The sequence below is a fragment of the Delphinapterus leucas genome, chromosome 16, assembly GCF_059928025.1.
Source record: "Delphinapterus leucas isolate spDelLeu-1000000601 "Yukka" chromosome 16, BTC_Dleu_Yukka2, whole genome shotgun sequence".
Lineage (NCBI taxonomy): Eukaryota > Metazoa > Chordata > Mammalia > Artiodactyla > Monodontidae > Delphinapterus > Delphinapterus leucas.
The window spans coordinates 9,558,236-9,580,907 of NC_143144.1; the positions used below are offsets into that span (position 1 = coordinate 9,558,236).

Genomic DNA, 22,672 nt, shown 5'->3' on the forward strand with positions numbered 1-22,672 from the left:
GGTGACAGACTATTCTTCCCAAAACACACACCTCTTTACCGCCCTACTTAAAAAGCTTTCTAAGTTTACAGCATAATACAAACTACACCTTTTGCATGAATCCTTCCTTGGTTCCCGCATCAGAATTATTTGCTTTTCCTGTGCTCCCATTCTTCTTCATTAATACTACCACTGAAGCACTCATCACACAAGTCCTGACATTTTACTTAGTTGGGTATATGTCTCTCTTCCCCACTGGCCTATAAACTCCTAAATGCGGAGGCTTATTCCCCTTTATATCCCACATAGCAGCTAGCCCAGTGTTTTACACATGAAATGGAAGCTAAGTAAATAGTGGGTTGCAACTGATTTAACAATATCCCACATCAAACTAAGAAAATGAGAATCTTTAAAGACCATTTCAATATTGGGTTGTCTCCTAATGGGAACCATTCATATCAAATATTTATTCTTTCAACGATGTACTTAGGACCTTTTATATATTAGACACAAGATGCCTACCCTCACAGGACTTATATTTCAGTATGGGAGGTTAAAAAAAACCAAATACACAAACAAATTAAAAAGGTACTTACAAGACACACCTAGGATGCTATTATAGAACAAGTGAGGAGCAGGGTTAGACAGAAGCTGGTTTGAAAGGTGAACAGGAAAGGCCTCTTTGAGAAGGTGACATCTGAGCTGAAACCTGAAGTAAGTGTCTAAGATTTAACGATACTACACTGCAGGAGAGACTTCCAATGACCTGTGTGTTCCTTGTAAGTAGTAGACTTAAAAAAACATACTGATATGAATCAATATATGGAGGAGGGCTTAAAGTTGGATGATAAGACAGAGAAAAATAGAGGTAAGAAGTAACAAACCACATCAGCTCATTATGCCTAAGAATAAAAGAAAGCTTCAGGTCTATTTGAATATGTACATTCAAATTTTAAATTATGCATATGTCTATCGTTCCAAATGAAAACAACGTATTTAGCATTTGCCCTTACTTTAATAACTCCTTGTTGTACAGCAGGTGATGGGTGGTTAACGAGGACCAACAGCGTATCTGCTTGAATGAGCCTGTCCATCACATCTTCCAGCATAACATCAGGCAGGATGAGAAGAACTCCGCTTAAGAGTTCATACAACCCACAGCACACAGGTACCAAACAGTCTTCAGTTACACTAAAACAGAGACCCAGAAAGTCTTACCAAAACAAGATCAGGGAGGAAAGTAGTGCCTCATGATTACCTTAAGAACTGTGATGAGTACTAATAATTTTCACATGTGAAACAAAAGTGCATAAGGTTTAAAAAATGTTTCCTGATTTAACTGTGATTAACAAATTTGCCATCACTTTTTATCACCGGTATTCTTTAGGTATATCATCTATTAAACACTAGTCTATTCTACATCTGTGATTTCCAATAGCCATTTGTGCTATTTAAACTATTTAAAATTAAACTAAAAATCCAGTTGCTCAGCCGCACTGGCCACATTTCAAGTGTGTTATGTGTCTCCTGCAGTGGACAGCACAGGTGAACGTTTCCATCATCCTGTGGAAAGTTTCACTGATGGTGCTAATTGAGATGCTTTTGGGAATGATAATAAATCGTATAATTTCCCTAAACTGAAGAGCTTTTCTCTAATAACCATATGGAATTAAATAAACCATAAGATAATTTTTTCTTCAGGAACAATTTATGGTTTATCCTTTGGTTAAATATGGAATTCAATATCACCTAGTATTAAAATAAGGAGAAAGGTACCTTTATTTGTTATTAATATATATGTTATATTATAAGAGATCCCATAATAAAGACATTTCTACAAGTACACAACTTCTTCAAAGAACAGTAAAAAAAAAAAAGCGGGGAGGGGTTTGGCATACAAAAACATGTGAGTACCTGTGAGCACTTGTAGTTCGGTTGTGGTTTGGCTCATAACGGAGAGAAAAGGCAAAGTTTTCCCAGTCTTCGGTGTTCCTGTCAACAAGACTTGGCCACCGGCCGACAGCTGCAGAGCCATTCTGTGAGGGAAAAGCTAGCCCAAGGCTTGCAATAGTGCTGTGGCTTCGCTGGAACGAGGCCAGCCCCTTCAGGTAATCAGGTCGGCGTGGGCAGAACTCATCCCCAAGACTGTCATCGTCTGATCTGGGTTCTGTTCCCACCTCCTTCTGGTCTACTTTGACCACTGGAAGTCCCGATGTTCCTTTTGGGACACCACTGACAGAGGCATGGGCTGAAAGGACAGCTTCCATTTCACAAACCGTTTTTGCAGACTCACAGCTACTGACAAAAGCATCTTCTTTGCCTTTCTTCAGCATCTCGGAACTCCCCCGAGGGCTCCATTTCTCTGGTTGGGAAGCAACATCATTACCTACAACGCTTTGTAACTTGTCAATACTACAACCCAAACTTCCAGTCAATTTTCGTGGTTGTATTTGAGGTGAAGAAGTAGGAAATGCTGGTAGGCTTCTAGAACGTAACATGCTGGCAGTCATCTGCTGTGGAACAGTACTGGAGGAATTGTTTCCTGGTGAGAGTAGACACAAAAACAGTACTGAAAAATCTTATGAGCGGGCCCACTTCTTTTCTACACTATCGGTCCCAACCAGAGCAATAACCCATTTATCTAGTGATACTGAAGAATCCATACAGGCTAACGATCATAGTAACTAATGCTTAAAAATTCTTAAGGTTAAAACTATTTTTCTTTTAACTACTTTTTATTAAAATTTTCCCAAAATACATATCTTTACCTGTCTCCTTAACAAAATACAATATTGCCTGAGTGATTCAAAGTTATTAGGATTAATGGTGCTACTGAAGTGAAATTAAGTGAATTAAGTGAAACTCAATGTACCTCAGGCTAGCAGTCACTAGGATGCACTTTGATACAGTGGAAAGAGTGTGGGCTTTGCAACGAGATATAACAGGATTCAAGCGATAGTTCAGCTAGTTAGGTGGCTTAGGTAGATCATTTAATGAGATGAGTGTTCACTTCTGCAAATGTAAAATGAGGGTTCAGAACATCTACTTTGCAAGGCTGCTTTAAGGATTGAGATCATATCCATGATGCACCTAGCATAGTGCCTGCCATATAATAGGTGCTCAATAAACGTTAGTGATAGTTGTACTTGGTGTTGTTATTACTAGGCTCAATGTCCCTAGACTGTTCTCTCACTCCTCCCTTTCTGTAGTCACTTTTTGCTGCTATTACTGAGAAGAAACAGTTTTTTCTCTTCTTGCCATAGCTCTCGAATTTTCTGCTTCTTATATTCTGTGTAGGAGGAGACCAGAAAAATCACTCTCATCCTTAGTGCATGGGATATAAGTGGATGCTACTCAAGGTATGGTCTGTGGGCCAGGAGCATGGGGATCAAGCACCACTGTGTGACTGTTTGAAATGCACATTCTCAGGCTCCACCCCAGATCTACCGAATCAGAACGTGTGAGGCAGGGGCCCAGGGATCTACGTTTTCACCAGCTCTCCAGGTGATTTTTCAGCAAGCTAAAACTTGAGAAGCACTGATATAAAGTAAACAAGCACTGAATGAACTGCTCAGAGCTCAGGCTTTGTGGCAATAAAACAGCTCCATAGCTCAGAAGTTTTTCCTAGTTATTTCTGGGTTTTGGCTGGAGGAATAAGGTTGCCAAAAGAGACTGTTCAAACGACCTGGAAAAAATGGGGGCATGATTGTACTAGAAAATGTGTCAGAGTGATGCACAATGATTTAAAAAATGACACTTCCTATGAAATTCCAAATAAAACTAATTAAAACATAGCCTTAAAATATTATAATAAAAGGCCATAAAACGTGCTAGAGAATAACTGAAACACTTTGGGAGAGAAGGAAAACTGGAGGTTAATACCCAGATACTGTGTCCTATCTATCCATGTCTCTATCTTACCAGCCTATTTAATGATTTGTATTGGAGCTGGAGACAAGAGTAGGTGGGACTAACAGTCTGGGAGAAGGAATGTCTCAGTCTGGGAGAGGATGGCAGTCAGGAAAGGAAAAGACATACAGTCAGTTCACAACCAGGAGACATGTACCTATTTTTTCTTTATAAAAATAGAGATGAGGTTCTCTGTTAAGAACAAGCTAGGAAGAGAGAGAAGTACTGTTAGCTTAAAGACTTGAATATACTTGCTATGGAGAAAGAAGAGGCAACTGATTCTGAATATACAGAAAAATTATAGGGCAGCATTAAAAGGCCAACTATGCCACAGACCCTTTTAATGGCAGGAATTCTAAGCAGCGTGAGGATGGTTAGATTGAGGAAAGGTTCGACTTTTTCAGGTCAAGCGTGCTAAAAGGCCAAGACAAGGAAAATGAAGAAGTAAAATTATTGGCTGATGGGATCTAGGCTGGAAGGGGAAAACAGGCAGAGGGAACTTGGGAGGGTGATAAAGAAACCAGAAGGATAGGAAGTTGTCATAGAGAGTGGGAGACGGGAGGTTTACGGGTGGGAAGCGCTCTTTGATGGCGTCTAAGACAGGTGCAAGCAGACTGGTAGATAAAGTAGAGGGGACGGTCCCCAGGGTCAAGGCTAGAGTACGGATGGCCACTCACATGGCAAGTGAAGTTGTCTAGAATGAGTTCAGGTGGAAAGGAGACAGTAAGCCTAACATAGCTTTTGAAGAAAATGGGGAAATAAATCAGAAGCTTAATGAAAGACAAATGACTATGACAGAAGGGGAGAGAGAATTCCAGAGCAAGAGGGCATGAGCCTCATCCACTCCCTAAGTTCTCCTGAGAGGCACCTGTTATACTGAGCGTGAGTTACGGATATCAGAAAGTAGTGAAATGGATTCCCTGAACATATTCTATCATTTTTAAGTTTAGCCTTCCATTTATTTATCCTGAATATCAGGTTGTATTATGCTGCTAAAACATGTACAATTTATTTATCTATTAATATTCAGAACTAAATACAGAAGGGTTATACTTTCAGCATTGTTTTCCTTTGTCTGTTTACCTTCAGGTGGTGAAGCAGTAAAACCACATGGGCTTATTACCATAAATCCAGGGCTAGTAACAGACTTTCCTCCACTGCTAGAATGCCTCAGGTACATGATTGACTGTACTTTCTCCTGAAAGATCTTGCCATCTAGGATCAAAAAAAGTTTTCAGACAATTTGAAAGAAGGATAAAACAAAAATATAACTTTAAAAGCAAATCGTTAAATACAAATGTTTACAAAAAGATGTTCAAAGCAAAAAGAAAAAACGGCATCCTTTATAATAATGCACATTTGATACGTGAGGACACTCTACAACTTCTTACTCTAGATTCTTTTGTTGACTATTATTAGCCACATTAACTTCTATTTTCTTTGAATTCTAACTGTACTTATAGTTATTCCTATAGTTTAGCTGCTAACTGTTCACTTTTTATACGCTAATATGATCTCTCCAAGGAGACTGTTCATCAATTCATTCCTTGAGGGAAAGGCTGTGTCTTCTCTATTTTTACACAGCCCCAATATGACTCCAAAGTTGATACCTCCAGTTTAATCTTCCTTTTTGAGCTTCATACTTCTAAATTCAACTGCTTGATTTTTTAAATGCACCGCAAATGCAACAAATCTAAATCTGAGTCATGCTTCTGCCCTAAATTCCCTCCTGTGTTGTTCTCTGGTTCCTCTGGTAGAAGTACCTATTTCCCATGCAGGATCCAGGAGCCACCCTTGACCACAACCTTTCCTTTACCCATGTCAAGTCAGTCTCCAGGTTCCATTGACTTTATTTCTGTTTCTGGAACTCTTCTCATCCCTAGCATAGCGCTATAAGGCAGGCTCTAATCCCCCTCACCTGGATTATTACCTCGGACTTCTAAATGGTATCCGTGACGGACCTCTGGTCACCCTCAAATCCTCATAGCTACCAGCCTTCTCTCTATGAAATGCCAATCTCTGCTTAAAACCTTCCAGTGGCTTTCTGCTGCCTCCTTACCGCTACAAGAATCTCCTCTCCCTTCAACTCCTACTCAGCCTTTAAGACTCAGAGCAGGCGTCACCACCTCCAGGAAATATCCCCTCGCCGTGCTCTATGCTACCCAAAATGAAATACTGACATCGCTGTGCTTTCCACATGGTATACTTACCTGTTTATGTCTCTCTCCCCTCTACTAGACTGTAAACTCCTTAAGGGAGGCAACCACATTTTACTCACCGTTGCAACAACCCAGCGCTACCAGAATCTTGGCATTGCTTTATTCACTAAATGTTAGCTGAACCTAACACAGAGTCATGCTGTATAATTTCACTTGGATTTTTACTGCGGCGGAATCATTTTATTCACTTATTATACTGTTTAAAATGGCTGTTGGACAACCAGTTTCCCTCTCTAAATTTACTATCTAGCTTTCTCACAGATATACTCTTGCTTGCTTTCTTACCACATCACCTTTTCCTAGTTCTTTTAAAACTCTGATTCTTCTATCTTTCTTTTACGCTGAGATTTCTTGTTCCACCCTCTGAATAGTAATATCACCAACAGTTCCAGCCTTAGCTTCCTTTTCCTTCTCTCTCTCTCCACACTTTTCTTCAGTGGTCTCATCTGTCCCCAGAGCTTCAACTCACTTCTACGCAGGTGGTTTCTCTATACTGAATTTTACTGTAATAATTTACTTACATCGTATTCCTTGGCTCAAAACAAACACAACAAAACAAAATCCTTCAATTACCCCCAACTAGAATACAAGTTCAAATTCTCTGATCTTACATTCAAGGACTCATTTAATATGAGCTTGGGTGGGGTGGAATAAATGATGGTCCCAAACTATATTTATGGTATTATTTCTCACTACTCCTTTATAAATCCCTTATATTAGGTAAAATTCATTATTCTTTATTTTCTCTTTCTATTTTTCCTCCCTTTAAGTCATTCTCTTCACCTGGAATGCTAATTCTCCAATCTACCCATTAAATTTTACTTAAATTCTGCAATGCCCATGGCAGATATTAATCTATTAAATCTCTCTCCATACCTGTCCAATGAAACCCTAACTCTTCTGAAATCTAATTAGTTCTTCTTTTGCATCTCTTACGTACTTACCAGATATTGTTTCTTATTATAATTATTTCAGCATATATATCTCCCCTTGCCTCTTGGCATGTAAGCCCTCTGAAGGCAGAGACTATGTCTGGTTCATTTTATGGCCCTCTGCCCCTGTCCCAATCCCAGTGTGTGATTAATTTCCAGCACAGAGGCCATTCAATATATATTAAACAAACACAAATCAAGCGGGAAGGAAGAAACAAAACTGGAAACAGCCAAGACCTAACAAAAATGATCATACCTACCTATGTGCAAAGAAAAGTAGAAGCCTGCAGGGTTATGGCAAACGTAAGTATTGGTAGGAGGGTGAGCTGCTAAAAGGAAACTGAAGACAGCTGCCAATAATTCCAGATCCGGAGGAGACCCAAGGACTTCTGCTATGATTTTCACAAATGACCGACAAACCTCTCGGGGCATGGATGTAAGCTGACCCTCTTTGTGTTCCTGAAAAAAATAAACACTCTCTTTAGATTTAAAGAGAACTGTCAACTTAACTAACATTTCTCACTGAAGCAAGATAATTCTGTTTAAGATAGAACTGTGTTGGTTTACTACTCCAGACTGACCATATTTACCATACAATTGAGTTGCTATTTCTCAATTCAAGCAACCCTGTTATTAAAATTCATTAAAACCAATGTCCCCATATAAATGTTAGCTACTATTAGTACTCTTATCACTACTACTACTACTACTTCTGCTACTACTACTATGGGTTCAGAAGGGAAATTTTTTGATAGACAAAACTGATAACTACAAAGTTATTTCTCACAACAGCTCTGAGAGGTTTTATCCGTCATTTCTAGAATACGGAGGCCCGAAGTGGTTATATGGCTAACTTAAACCACACAGAAAACATGTCAGAGTAGTGCATCCAACACATACTGGTACTTGTTATTTAAGAAACATGCAACAAGTTAAAATATCACTACTGTTGATGTCCGAGAGACTACAAAATTATTATTTTACCCCAACATAAAGAAATATTTCTGGAATTTAGCAGTTGCTCTTTCGTAACTGAGTTAGGAAAGGTCAAGCTACAAGAGGCTGGGGTTAAAAAACTCTGATACTATCAGCTGAAAGAAGGGATCCTGGAGAGTAGGGCAGACAGAAAATAACCTCACTGAAAGTCCCTCAAAAATCTGAGTCCATAGCGTTGCGTTATTAAACAGAAATCATCGCAGAAAATATCTCCAGAAGTAAAGTTACATGAAAAGTACCTGCAAAACCTGGCAAGTCAGTAGAAAGTGATGCACCACTCGAGCTTTCAGTAACTGCTTAATATTAAACATCTGCTGCTGGTGATCCGCTCTGAGGAGGACTTCTAGGGCTGCCAGCAGAGTTTCCCAAACACCTTGCTGAGAAGAGAAACACATACCCATTAGCACAGAGTTACTGAAAAACATGCTGCATGCTTTTTAGAAGACATGCAATACATCAGTTTAACACTGTGTATACATTCAGGGTCAAAGATTAAATTTGTCTGAAAAAGTAAATCTTAGGGCTTCCCTGGTGGCACAGTGGTTGAGAATTCACCTGCCAACGCAGGGGACATTGGTTCGATCCCTGGTCCGGGAAGATCCCACATGCCACGGAGCAACTAAGCCTGTGCGCCACAACGACTGAGCCTGTGCTCTAGAGCCCATGAGCCACAACTACTGAGCCTGCGTGCCACAACTACTGAGGCCCGCGTGCCTAGAGCCCGTGCTCCGCAACAAGAGAAGCCACCGCAATGAGAAGGACGCACACCGCAAGGAAGAGTAGCCCCCGCTCGCCACAACTAGAGAAAGCCCACGCGCAGCAACGAAGACCCAACACAGCCAAAAATAAATAAATTTATAAAAAGAAAAAGAAACACATGAAACACATTATCAATATTAACTATTTACAAATAATTTAGTTTCAAAGAGCATTATTAAAAATGTACAGATTTCAATGCTAATTTCTGTGTGCAGCATTTAATCAAATAATTTTAGAACAAGATGTACTAAATTGAAAAAAGTTAGACAATGTAGAAATTCTGCATTTTGGATTAATTTACTTTTAAGTCCAAATAATAGAATTATCTGCACAATTACTAAGTGTGCAGTTTCAAACAGTAGTTAGCATCCTTTTGAGGTGCTTTAAAATGCTTCTCCCATACTGAACCAATCTTAAATTATCCACAGTAATAGAGGAAAAGGAATCTTACATAGATAACTACTACTGAAAGATAATCTTCACCTCATTTTATTAGCCCAAATAACCTTTCAACAAAGTCATTAACAAAAAGCAAAATTAACTGCCTTGGGTTGCAGGTCTTGCTGTTTTTCTGCCATTATCGATGGAAATGAATAATGGAAAGGCCAAGGAATTGACAGACTTAATCATACTATTCTAACGAAGGCCTCTCTCTTTATAAGACAGGGCCAAGGTGCCCTGAGAGAAAAAGACATATGAAAACTGGAAGACGAGGCAGGCCAAGTATGAAAACTTGATTCAGGCCTGAAAAATAGTACTAAAATAGAGCAGTGCCAAAGCAAACAGACAACCAGCAACAAAAACAAAACAACTCAGCTAAAAAAAAAATTAGGAAAGAAAATCTTATTTCAAACCCATAGAAGTATTTGTGTATATCGCTTTTGAATTCAACAGAAAATGTTTTGTTTTTTAATCACACTGTGTTTTAATGCTCAAATTAGCATCCTCTTTTGAAATACTAAAATAGCTGTCCAATTTTTAGTTAAGATTTGATCTTCCAATCTACAATTGAGCTATTTCTTTATTACATGTTTATATTTATACTGCCTTTGATCCAACTTGTTTGTATTTACTATCACTATGTTCATTTGCTTTCTCTCCCTGAAACATTAAGTGTATTTTTATACATATATATGTGTGTGTGTGTATATACATATATATATATATATATGGATTTTTTAAATTCTGAAAGTGAGTATTTATTCAGAATGAGAAATCACAACAAAATAGAAAGTTTTAAAAACTGACAATACCATAAAATCCAGAAAAAGCAATAGTTAGCTGCCTGACGCAGCTCTGTAATACTTTCCCCCTGTGTTTTGCAGGAGCATATTCTTTGATTGCTTCTTCATATAACAATAATTTTGTAATATAATTTTATATAGGAAGAACAGAAAAATAATTCTGTCTTTCCTCTAGCACGTTTGATCAAAACTTGTTTTTGTTAATGACAGATTAGAAGTGTTTCCTTCAGCTTCCTAACTCATTATTGATAGTGAGTAAATCTGGGGGGGCTGTTGCCAAATTTGGAAGTAACCAAATTTTTAAAAATTCTAAAGGTACACACTTTGAACTGGTCTCTAATTACGTCTGATGATACTGTTGTTACACGCTAAATAACTCTGGACAATCTACAGTCTACACTAGAACTAAGGAGGCTCTATGAGCCATACCATGAAGACTATGCTTATAACTAGGGCAGAAAGGAAACAGCCCTATATTCATTCCCTGGCTGGGTCCTTGTGAAGACTACCTGATCCATCCAGCTGTTGAGATGCTTTGCCTAGACCTAAGATCAAAGCATGTTCCTTAGCTTATGCCTATCATGAAGCCAAGGCTTCATAGACTTGTCCTGTATACTGATACAGCTCTATGACTTCTGGGTAACGTGGCTCCCTTACTCAGAAGTGTGTCTATTTCCCTCTCCTTGACTCTACTCTCCACACTCTTAGCAGGGCCCCTTTCAGAGTTTATGGTAAATGCAAGTCTCCAATTGACTCAAATGTTCTCCAGCCAAGTACTGCTCTAGCTACTACCAGCAGCGCAAGCTCTGATCCTGACCCTCCAGATCAGCATTATCCATGGCTGTCTAAAACCTTGCACAGAAATTAATCTCCAGATTTCCATCTACAATTAACATTATGTTGAAGTGGTAAATTTGTTCTGTTCTCCAAAAGAATGATTGGATGAATATTTAAAAGTAAATGCCTTTTTGTGCACCAAAGGAAACAATCAACAGAGTGAAAAGGCAACCTACAGAATGGGAGAAAATACTTGCAAACCATAAATAAGGATTAATATGCAGAATATATAAAGAACTCCTATAACTCATTAACAAAAAATCAAATAACCCAGTTAAAAAATGCTCAAAGGACTTGAATGGACATCTCTTCAAAGAAGGTATACAAAGGGCCAATAAGTATATGAAAAGATGCTCATTATCACTAATCATCAGGAAAATAAATGCAAATCAAAACCACAACAAGCTATTACCTCATACCCTATAGAACAGGCACTATCAAAAAATAACAATTGTTTGGTGAGAATGTAAAAAAATTGGATCACTTGCACGTTGTTGGTAGGATTGTAAAATGGTGCTTCTCTTACGGAAAATAGTATGGAGGTTCCTCAAAAAGTTAAAAATAGAACTACCATATGATTCAACAATCCTGAAAACAGGATCTCAGAGAGACCTCTGCACACCACGTTCACTGCAACATAATTCACAATGGCCAACATGTGGAAGCAAGCTAAGTGTGCATGACAGATGAACAGATAAAGAAAATGTGGAATACACATACAATGGGATATTATTCCGTCTTAAAAAAGAAAAAAATCTTGTCATATGCTACAACACAGATGAACCTTGAGGACATAATGCAAAGTCAAATAAGCCAATCACAAAAAGACAAACACTGAATGATTCCACTTGTATTAAGTATCTAATGTAATCAGACTCATAGAAACAGAATGTAAGATGGTGGTTGCCAGGGACTGGGGGCAGGGGAAATGGGGAGTTGTTGTCCAATGGGTAGAGTTTCAGTCAAATGAGATGAAAAAGTTCTAGAGAAGTGCCATACAACAAAGTGTATACAGTTAATACTGTACTGTACACGTAAAAATTGTTGAGGGTAAATTCACAAGTGTTTTTTTACCACAAAAATAGTACATGCCTCTGCTTTATTCCATATCCTCCAGTCTAGCAATAGCTCCTCTAGCAGTTTAACATCCTGGATTATAGCATTAGACTCGGCATCCAACTTAAATTCTCCATTCTCATTGATATGAATAATATCTTCACCACAGCAACCTTCAAGAAGGGTCTATGGAAAAATAACATTAATACAAGATGCATCAACAATCAGTTAATCCAAAAATTCAACAGAAATATTAAGCTTTCAATCTTAGCAGTCATAACATTAAATTCAAAGGAAAACTAGTGAATAACTCAACATTTCACCAAGTATCTTTAAATTGTTTTGTAAAACAATTCAAGTAATGAGAAAACCCCCACATTTCAAATATTTATAAATGACTATTCAGTTTCAAATATGGGGTAAAAGAAACCACATCCTATTTTTTAAATTCAATGAATCTGTTGGGTTTTAAATTTTTTCCAAGAAGCATTCATGCCACAAACGTATGGATCTTGACAGTTTCAAGAGTTGGGGTTTGGGGGCATGGGAAGAGGCATGGTCTTTTGCCTTAGTACTAGTACCCTCAGAGAGAAATACTTTCACAATGTTACCAGGTGCTTTTAGTTAGAAAGGTACTTAAATATATGATGACAGCTGGATCACAATAAAAGCTAATAAGGCTTTAAGATGCTAACTCTATAGCAGCATTGCCTAATGGGAATGGCACAGCACTAGGTGTCTGGAGAACTAGGTTGTCTTCCATAACTGTGGGAGCTTAAGCAAACAGCGGTCTCTCTGTGGGTTTCACTTTCACTAGTCTACAGAATGAGGGGCCGGCCAAGGAGACATCGCTGGCTAATCAAGATCTAAAAATCTTAATTTTTTTCTTTTACTCTTCTAAAATGTTTTAAAGGCAATTAAAATGTAATTATTTAAATGATGAAAAACCCAGAAGAGCCTTACTTTGATTAAATATATACTACTGAGTTTCCTTCATTTTCTTCAGGAATAACTGAAACACAAAACTCTATTATTGGAAGACTTTAATGAAGAGGTATCACTGCATATGAAACTCTGAGAATAAGTTGTTGTTGTTTTTTATAGTGTCAAGAGCCACTTTCATTTCTTTTTTTTTTTAGAAGACGTTGTGGGTAGTAGTTTATTAATTAATTTATTTATTTTTGCTGTGTTGGGTCTTCGTTTCTGTGCAAGGGCTTTGTCTAGTTGTGGCAAGCGGGGGCCACTCTTCATCGTGGTGCACAGGCCTCTCACTATCGCGGCCTCTCTTGTTGCAGAGCACAGGCTCCAGACGCGCAGGCTCAGTAGTTGTGGCTCACGGGCCTAGTTGCTCCATGGCATGCGGGATCCTCCCAGACCAGGGCTCGAACCCGTGTCCCCTGCATTAGCAGGCAGATTCTCAACCACTGCACCACCAGGGAAGCCCCAAAGAATAAGTTTTATGAGAACCTACCTTCAAAATGTGAAAGCCCACAATGCATTTTTGTTTGATCAACACCTGATGAATCATGGAAAGTCCATTACAATTTTCTAATTCATGCATTCTCTGTTGGTTGTATTTAATTAATGAGAGTATAATTCTCAGTGCTAATGCTTGAGTTTCTTCACAGATACTGAGTTCCACAACCTAAAAAAAAAGTAGATATATTTTTTCTAATTTGTTGAGATTAAAAATTTAACATGTGTGGTTATCTTCCATTATGTAACGTCAACCCATTAGTTTCATTTGAAAGCTTATTTTTTTATTGCTGACACTGTTTGTAATTACTTAAGAATTGTAAAGAAACAAAACTAAAAACCATAAATTCTCACCTCACACCAGTCAGACTGGCCATCATCAAAAAATCTACAAACAATAAATGCTGGAGAGGATGTGGAGAAAAGGGAACGCTCTTGCACTGTTGGTGGGAATGTAAATTGATAAACTGATACAGGCACTATGGGGAACAGTATGGAGGTTCCTTAAAAAACTAAAGATAGAAGTACCATACGACCCAGCAATCCCACTACCGGGCAAATACCCTGAGAGAACCATAATTCAAAAAGAGTCATGTACCACCATGTTCATTGCAGCTCTATTTACAATAGCCAGGACATGGAAGCAACCTAAGTGTCCGTCGACAGATGAATGGATAAAGAAGATGTGGCACATATATACAGTGGAATATTACTCAGCCATAAAAAGAAACGAAATTTGAGTTATTTGTAGTGAGGTGGATGGACCCAGAGTCTGTCATACAGAGTGAAGTAAGTCAGAAACAGAAAAACAGATACTGTATGCTACCACATATACATGGAACCTAAAAAAAAAAAAAAAATCGTTCAGAAGAACCTAGAGGCAGGAAAGGAATAAAGACACAGACGTAGAGAATGGACTTAAGGACACAAGGAGGGGGAAGGATAAGCTGGGACGAAGTAAGAGAATGGCATGGACATTATAAACACCACCAAATGTAAAATAGATAGCTAGTGGGAAGCAGCTGCATAGCACAGGGAGATGAGCTCGGTGCTTTGTGACCACGTAGAGGGGTGGGGTAGGGAGGGTGGGAGGGAGGCAGACGCAAGAAGGAAGAGATATGGGAACATATGTATATGTATAACTGATTCTCTTTGTTATAAAGCAGAAACTAACACAACATTGTAAAGCAATTATACTCCAATAAAGATGTTAAAAAAAATAATGAATACACAGTACAAAAAAACCCCCATAAATTCCGTGTTCATTTGTCTCTTAAATATTCTATAAATTGACTAAAATAACACTGATAACCTTAGAATTCAGTAGCATTTTATTAGTGATCTGAAATGTCAGCAAAATGCCTCAAATTTTTGATGATTAGTCACTCAACAAACAGGATCTGTGTTCTGTGCTGTGGGAGATGAAGAAGTAATAGGCGTGCTGCCTGCCTCCAATGGGGGTCAAATGATAAGACGTACGTATAGAAACTACGGATTGTGACTTGTACTTCGATTCCCCCAGTGCTTTCTGGAAACTACTATATGGAAGAAACACACACCTTATTACGATGATAAAAGGCAAAGAAGAGTGAGACACTGTGAATGCACGAGAGCATAAAAACTACTTCTGACTCCACTCTGCTCAGCACAGGGAAGCCTACATGGAGAAGATGGCCTGGAGAGAGAGCAAAACCCTGGGAAGCAGGGATAAATGGGTGGCCAGGGTGGGCCACAGTCAGGAGAGAGACGAAGACTGGAAGTTCACGGTGCATCTAGGAGAATGCAGATTGCCTATTTGGTTGGATGGTGGACATTAGGCTCAAAAGGCAGGCTATAACACACCACTGTAAAGCAATTATACTCCACTAAAGATGTTAAAAAAAAAACAGGCAGGCTATACGTGTAAGGATTTTTTTTTAATTTATTTTTGGCTGTGTTGGGTCTTCGTTGCTGTGCACGGGCTTTCTCTAGTTGCAGCGAGCAGGGGCTACTCTTTGTTGCGGTGCATGGGCTTCCCATTGCGGTGGCTTGTCTCGTTGCGGAGCACGGGCTCTAGGCACTTGAGCTTCAGTAGTTGTGGCTCGCGGGCTCTAGAGCGCAGGCTCCGTAGTTGTGGTGCACGGGCTTAGTTGCTCTGCGGCATGTGAGATCTTCCCGGACCAAGGATCGAACCCCTGTCCCCTGAACTGGCAGGCGGATTCTTAACCACTGCGCCACCAGGGAAGTCCCACGTGTAAGGATTTTAAGGAGACTGAATTTTATTTTTGTAGGAAAGGATGGATACTAAACAAAGTTTCTAAGTTTTAAGTGTAAAAACATACTTTAAAAGTCTTATTGGCAAGATCCTATATGTATGCAAGATAAAAAATTAACCATTTCCTCTAGGATCTAGTCACTGTGTAACAGTAAACATAACAAAATTATATTCAATAACTTGATGAAAGAGGAAAAACCGTTTTGAAATTATACAAAGCTATAAAAGTAGATCACAAAATGCTGGTAAGTTAAATGAAAAGCTTTTAATTTTAAAACACTAGGTACTAGATGCAAAAAAAAAGTTTGAGAAAGCAAAAGGAGGAAAGACAGCTTAGAGTATGGCGGATCAAATGCTTATCAAATATTTATAAGAACAGTAACAAATGGGCTTCCCTGGTGGCACAGTGGTTGAGAGTCTGCCTGCCGATGCAGGGGACACGGGTTCGTGCCCCGGTCTGGGAAGATCCCACATGCACGCAGAGCGGCTGGGCCTGTGAGCCATGGCCGCTGAGCCTGCGCGTCCGGAGCCTGTGCTCCGCAATGGGAGAGGCCACAGCAGTGAGAGGCCCGCGTACCGCAAAAAAAAAAAAGAACAATAACAACAAACACTGATATGTCTCTTATCGCAAAATTAATCAAAAGGTTAAAAGAAAGAAGGCTGGTTAGGGAGACAGTATAATGTTGCAGAAGTTATACTTAAGGAGAAAATTTTGAGGATGAAAAAAGATCAGGGCAGCTTTAATTAAACAAGGATATGCACCACAAGGAAGTAGAAATGACTTGTACTGAAGAGAGACCATTTGTACCCCCATCTGGATTCTACCAATCCCCGAAACAGTCACATACACTATTGACTGCCTACTCTGCACCAGGAAAGATATGGTGCTGGCCCTCAGATGACTAAATAGAACAGATAATTAAACATGTTTCTCTAAAACAGTACCTATGGCATGAGTCAAAATTTTTGTATTTCTCCTTCGCTTTAAATAAACTTCAAACCCGAACAAATTATTTTTGTACTTATTTGACCTTTTTTTCCCCATGCATCTGGAAGCTTCAAGGGAAAAACAAGTTTCACAAACATTATTTTAAGGAATACATTTCTTCTATATTTTTACTATGATATGCTTTTCTTTTTTCTCATTGGCAATTTTAAATCTTGTACATTTAACACTTAATTGTTCTAATTGCATTTCTGGATAATAGGAAACTTCTAAAATCTTCATAAATTAAAAAGAAATTTTAATCAAAAATTACCTGTGGCAGAAAGTTTGATGACATTCTAAACAATATGTGCTTTTTTAATCTTAAAAGTTTAATATAGTTGATATATAGCTTTATTTGTATTCGAAAAGAAATCCTAAAATGTATCAATAATAAAGAGGTAGTTTCTCCTTAAATGAAATTATAAGCAGTGATTCTTACCCTAGCAAAGAGAAAGACAAATATACCAGTTCCACCAATTTCGTGCAGAATGCCTTGAAGGGTTTTACATTCAGTGGGCCGGAGATTCTTTAGATGATAAGGTTCTAATAAGGTGCTGTGAACTTCTTTTGAGCTGAAGGGTCTTTGAGAGAGTTGTGTTTTCATTTGACCTTTAAGTCTAATAACTGGCTCATAGACGGTGTACTGAGCAGGACAGCAAGCGGTATACACAACTGCAAGATTTTCCTGAAACACAAATACTTCCTTCAGCAACTAAACAAAGTTTAAAAAGCAAGTTATTAACTAGCAAATGAATATTTCAAAGTGAAAAGACAACCAAGAAATCTTTTTCTTTGTTTTAAAAAAGAGAGACACTACACTAAACAAAGATGGACATGAGAAGCAACACAGGTCCCCCCAAAGGAAAAGATCAGTTTCATTTCGCAGAGATCAATATGTGTAAACCACATCAAGGCTGAGAAAAGTTCCAGCTTTGATCTTTTGAGAATAAACATGAAATTATACCTATTGTCACTGATAACAACAAGCCCATACCACACTCATTGCGCGCCGGGCAGTGTTCTATGCATTTATAAATATGAACCAATCTTTACAACCCTATGAGTTGGAGACTCTGGGTCAATGTATTCAAATGTATCTTGGTCTTGAATTTGCTCATGGGCTGCCTACTCATTTAAACATGACTCTAAACTAGATCATTCTTTCTACTGGAATAAAATTCCAGACTATCAGCGTACCTAACTGAAATTGAATGGAACTTTCAATATTTCTCCCATGCAGAGGGTAGTTTTGATCAGGTTCTGGCTGTCTGTCAAATATTCTATTAACTACTTTTAAAATGATGGTAAATTTTAAATGCAAAATATACTCTGAGGCGCTCTCCGTGGAGGCAGCTGCAGGAGCTCAAGCTTAGGGAAATCAGGTAGATTCAAGATCTTCTCACAGAAGCCAGGGCGGGCGGTGGGGCCTTGGGCTTCGATCATTTTCAACTCGTGGTGATTTAAGTATAGTTTCATCAGGCATCACCTAGCATATATGCATACCAACTAAACTGACTACACAGTCTACTGTATATGATTATGCTGGGTGAAACAAAATTGTATATCTGCAGCAGTTTTCATTAGAAACCTGATAAAATGCCCAGTTACCTGAAACATGTCCCACCTGACACCAATGCCTTGCCAGGAGGGCACCATCTCTGCCTGACTGCTAACTCATACCTCATAACCCCAAAATAATGAAGTCAGGCTTTAAAAATCTGCTTTCTAAAAAAGACTTTTCACATAAAACCTGTATAATTTTTATCTGTGATAATTCCTGTTGCATTTTATGACTTACAACCTATATTCTTTTCGGACAAAATAAAATTATGTTTTGAACAGACATTTGTTGTATGAGCTCCTTCGTCTTCCTAAAGCGGAGATGCTCAATGTGTGGTCCCCAACCAGGAGCATCAGCATGACCTGGGAATTTGTTAAAAATGCAAACTCTTGGACCACACTTCAGATCTACTGAAGCCGAAGCTCTGGCCCAGCAATCTACGTTTTAACAAGCCCTCTGGGTGATTCTGGTTGGAGAATCATTTCTCTGAAGCATGTTTGGTCAACGGTGGCACATTTGGGGTGGGATTAATTCTTAGTTGTATGACACCGCCCATGCGCTGTAGAATACTTAAAATCCCTGGCCCCCACTCAATAACAGTGGACAGCCAAAATGCCCCCAACCCCCATTTTAAAATACTCCTTAGGGAGAGAAAGATTGTGTGCCTAATACCAGATCTTCAGTTAAATTACACAGGTATCTACTCTATATTTATTTTACCACAGATATATATTTAACACCACTTAAGACTTACATATGTTTTACAAAATATCTGAACTAGAACTTCTCCTTCACTGTAGTCAAATGTTACAGCTTTAAAATATAATATATTTTGATTGTAAAATATACACCTCATTAACAACAATAATAACAACAAAATATATCCCAAGGTAGTAGTCTCCAAGTAAGAAATATCTCTGACTTATAATTGTACCTCTCATAAGAAAGCAAGAGAAGGAGGAACATAGTATCATGGCTAAAAAACTCTACCAGCTTTTAGTAGATCTTCTAAGACCATGAAGGGTCAGTTTCCTAGCTGCTATAATGAAAAATATCTATCACAAGCTCCTAATCTATATATTAGTATAACAAAATATTAGAATAATGCATAAAATGCAATCAAGAGTCTCATATAAGCAGAGTGAGCAATAATTTGAAAGCAAAATTCCTAGTTGTTATTGATATTAAAGAAAGAAATATTCTAAAATCTGAATATGTGTAATTAATATAAATAAAAGTTAGTATTTATTTGTAAGTATGGGAGAGAAAGGTAATAAGCAATTTTTTAAGGCTAACACGTGTTATATTTTCATTATATCATAAACATTTTTCTCAAATGATTAATAGGTATAATCTAAACTAAACTGATACTTAGTATAGAAATATAGTTCCAAGGAAAAGCAGACGAAAATTTGAAACATGAAAATGAATTCTGAGGCGGTCAAAGTATTTCAATTAAAAAGAAGAACATTTCTAAGTAAAGAAAATCTAATTCCCAGCTAATAACACATTCAATAAACATACATAACAGTTACTATAAAGTTAAAACTTATAAAATGGAAACTTACAATTAGAAGACCAATGTCCACATCTTTGTTGGTCATAAAAAGTTCTCTGATTTGTTCACATTGCAAAATGTCTTTATTAATATATTTGGAGTAGTCATTCACAGGCTTGCCATATTTACATGGCATTATGGATGTATGATTGGGTCCACAAGCATATAAATAAAATGCCTCTTGTGAGCCAATCTTAGCTCCTGAATAGCAAAAAAATAAAGTTATTTACTTAAAATACTCCAATCAAAGTTTTTCGTAAAAAACAAGAAACCAAGAGGGTTTTTTTGCTAGATTCTTATAGTTGTTCACTGTATCTTACAAAATTGATAAAGCCTCAATTTCCAAATTGGTGTAATGAGCAAATAATTTACAGCAAGATTATCTGCTGGATGTAAGATGAGTTAATATAGATACATATATAAAGTTAACTGAAAGCTCTTGGTACAATGAAGTCATGAAATGTCTAGTTGCTCTTTAGGCTAAAAGCAGGTTTGGTTTTGTTTTGCCTCTTTTTTTTTTCTTTTTTGTAAATGGAAACTATACCTCAGTAAATTCCTTTTAAAAATAACATGTGGATCTTTATTCCTTCATCCATCCATCCATCTATTCAATAAACACTGTCTGAATGCTATTACGTGCCAGGTTTGGTGATATATTTTTTTAAATCACATATTTCTTTTTCCCCTAAAATGTGGTATTTTTTAATATAATATATTAAAATTATAAATAAAAGAGACAACCAGTCTAAGTGTACCTGTCATAAGAGTGCATTTTCCAGGATTATAAAGTTGATTTAATATAAGCATCTCTTTTGGGGAGGGTATGGGGGTAGGATGTACACCTCTACATTAAATGTATGTATCAATTATAAGAAGCACCTAGATTATAAAAATGTTAAAATATTTTAAAAGTACATCTTGGAATCTAGGAAATACAGTACCTACTAAGTACAAGTGAAGGAATAGGGATTAATACTTTATCCAGGATAAGTAACTTAGTTTAACATTTGTTAACTGAAAGAAAAATTTGGAAATGCTTTGAAAGGGAAAAATATACCATTGAAAAGAAGTAAATTTCCCAGGTCCCATTTGCCAGCCAATTGCAGAAATTCTTCTTGGGATGATAAACAATGGCCAATCATGCAAAATGTTTTATTGCTGTCAGATGACAAACTTGTTTTTCTTGGAAGCATAAAATCCAAAGTAACATCAGGCTTCCTACGTTAAAAACAAAGTTAAATCAATTACTTCAGTGAGTACTAGGGATTTTTAAAGTATGAATGTTTAAAAACGGGAAATTCTTGAACACGTTTCTTGGTTCAGTATCAGATAGTTGGTGATGGGACAGAGAGGAGGGCTGATTCTCTCGTGCCTTGGTCCAAGGTGCTGCTGGTCCACAAGCCCCCAGAGGAGGGCAGCAGAACAGAGATGCTGATGGTCCTACACCAGGCCGTGGGAAGCATGACCAGACATTTGCTGCAAGCTTTCTTTGCCACTTGACTTCTGCATATTCACCTTCCTGGTTTAAGGTATAAATCTACCACTTCCCCCCTGATTTTACCAGAAAGTCTCCCATCTCAGTAAACAATTCCTAAAAATCTCACGTCCTCTATGAGGGCTTCAAAAACTAATCAGAAAAAGAATATCACTTCTTCAGGTTTTGCTCTGACAAGGCACTAAAACGCCAATGCTTTTTGGCATTTTCTGTTTTTTCAGTGCTAAATCATCACCGAGCTTTTGATTAGTCTCTTGCTTTCCTTCATATAAAGGTTACAGGAATCCTTACAAAAGGCAGAGTAGGAAGAGGTAAACTAGCGGTTTCTCCTAGAGAGACACACATCATGGGAGAACTTCATCCTCTAGTTGAAATGGCAGAGTGCCAAGCTCTACCCCTAGAAATGTTTTAACCTCCATATTAAGATAATGAAGGTAGCTTATAAAGACAAAGTTTGTGAATAAGACAAAGGACTTAGAATAAGCTAATAATGAGATATTCTATTTTGGTATGTATTTATTTAAAAACTTTCCCCTAAGGCTTTCTGCTTCATACTTAACATATAAATTTAACTATTTTAATAGGAGTATTTTTAACAAAGGAAAGATGTGAGCTAACTTTTTTTTACTGAGGTATAATTGACATATTATAGTGAGATAACTTCTATTACTGTACAGGCATCTTTCTTGAACCAACTAAATGGCTGTGACTGAAACAGTACTGCCCCCTAGTGGCATTATGACAATACAGTTTTTATGGGCAAAGAAAACCTACTGTAAGATCAATGCGGGATGAGTTCAACAAACACTAAAATAATTCATACTATCTACTATGTGCCATATATTCCTACCATATTTGTGTGCTGTTCGTCAAATAAAAATTAATAGAAAATATTAATAGGTTTTTTCAGTGTCATTACATCTTGAAATATATTATTTGTAGAAATTATTCTATTAGTTCAGAGAGTGATAAAAATAGTGCCGAATTTAAATCAACAGAATAATATATTCATCCTTGGTCACTTGCTCATTGCTCTATTAATAGATAAAATCATTAACTTGTACCAAAGGGGAGAAAATTCCCTCAAAGTAATGAAGAAATAAGTGGGTGTGTAAAAATTAGTGCTACGTGAATCAAGTGACTATACTCATAACTTCAGAACTGGCCACAGAGAACATCTAGACTCTCACTCTGAACATGTCTAATGATTAGTTTATGATTCCTATATCTGTCAGCTGGCCTGATTCACCAAAACGCTGTCAGGTTAGTAAAGCACAGGGTTTTAAAGCAGGCTCTATCCAGACTCAGAGTCCAGTTTGCATTTCAGCCGCCCTCCTCACTGCTGGTAGGGCTTTGGGTCAGTTACCTTGTCCTACCCTGGGTCTCAGCTGCCTCACATGTAAAATACA

General features: G+C 37.7%; 1 protein-coding gene across 16 annotated transcripts in view; it reads right to left on the reverse strand.

Annotated features, from left to right (window-relative positions):
- The window catches only part of LYST (lysosomal trafficking regulator), a 191,536-nt gene that overhangs the window by 85,668 nt on the left and 83,196 nt on the right, over window positions 1-22,672 (reverse strand). For 15 of the 16 annotated variants that reach the window (XR_016388032.1, XR_016388033.1, XM_089897446.1 and 12 more), the window contains 10 exons: window positions 20,826-20,986; window positions 19,779-19,969; window positions 17,089-17,334; window positions 13,403-13,576; window positions 11,968-12,117; window positions 8,275-8,412; window positions 7,300-7,498; window positions 4,972-5,103; window positions 1,894-2,521; window positions 993-1,170 (listed from right to left, as the gene is read on the reverse strand). Coding sequence is in view for 14 of the 16 variants with exons in the window: in XM_089897446.1 (XP_089753572.1) it covers window positions 993-1,170; window positions 1,894-2,521; window positions 4,972-5,103; window positions 7,300-7,498; window positions 8,275-8,412; window positions 11,968-12,117; window positions 13,403-13,576; window positions 17,089-17,334; window positions 19,779-19,969; window positions 20,826-20,986 (2,197 nt within the window). In the remaining 2 variants the exon portion in view is untranslated. The remainder of the gene's footprint in view (window positions 1-992; window positions 1,171-1,893; window positions 2,522-4,971; window positions 5,104-7,299; window positions 7,499-8,274; window positions 8,413-11,967; window positions 12,118-13,402; window positions 13,577-17,088; window positions 17,335-19,778; window positions 19,970-20,825; window positions 20,987-22,672) is intronic. The other variant, XM_089897448.1, reaches the window with a different exon arrangement.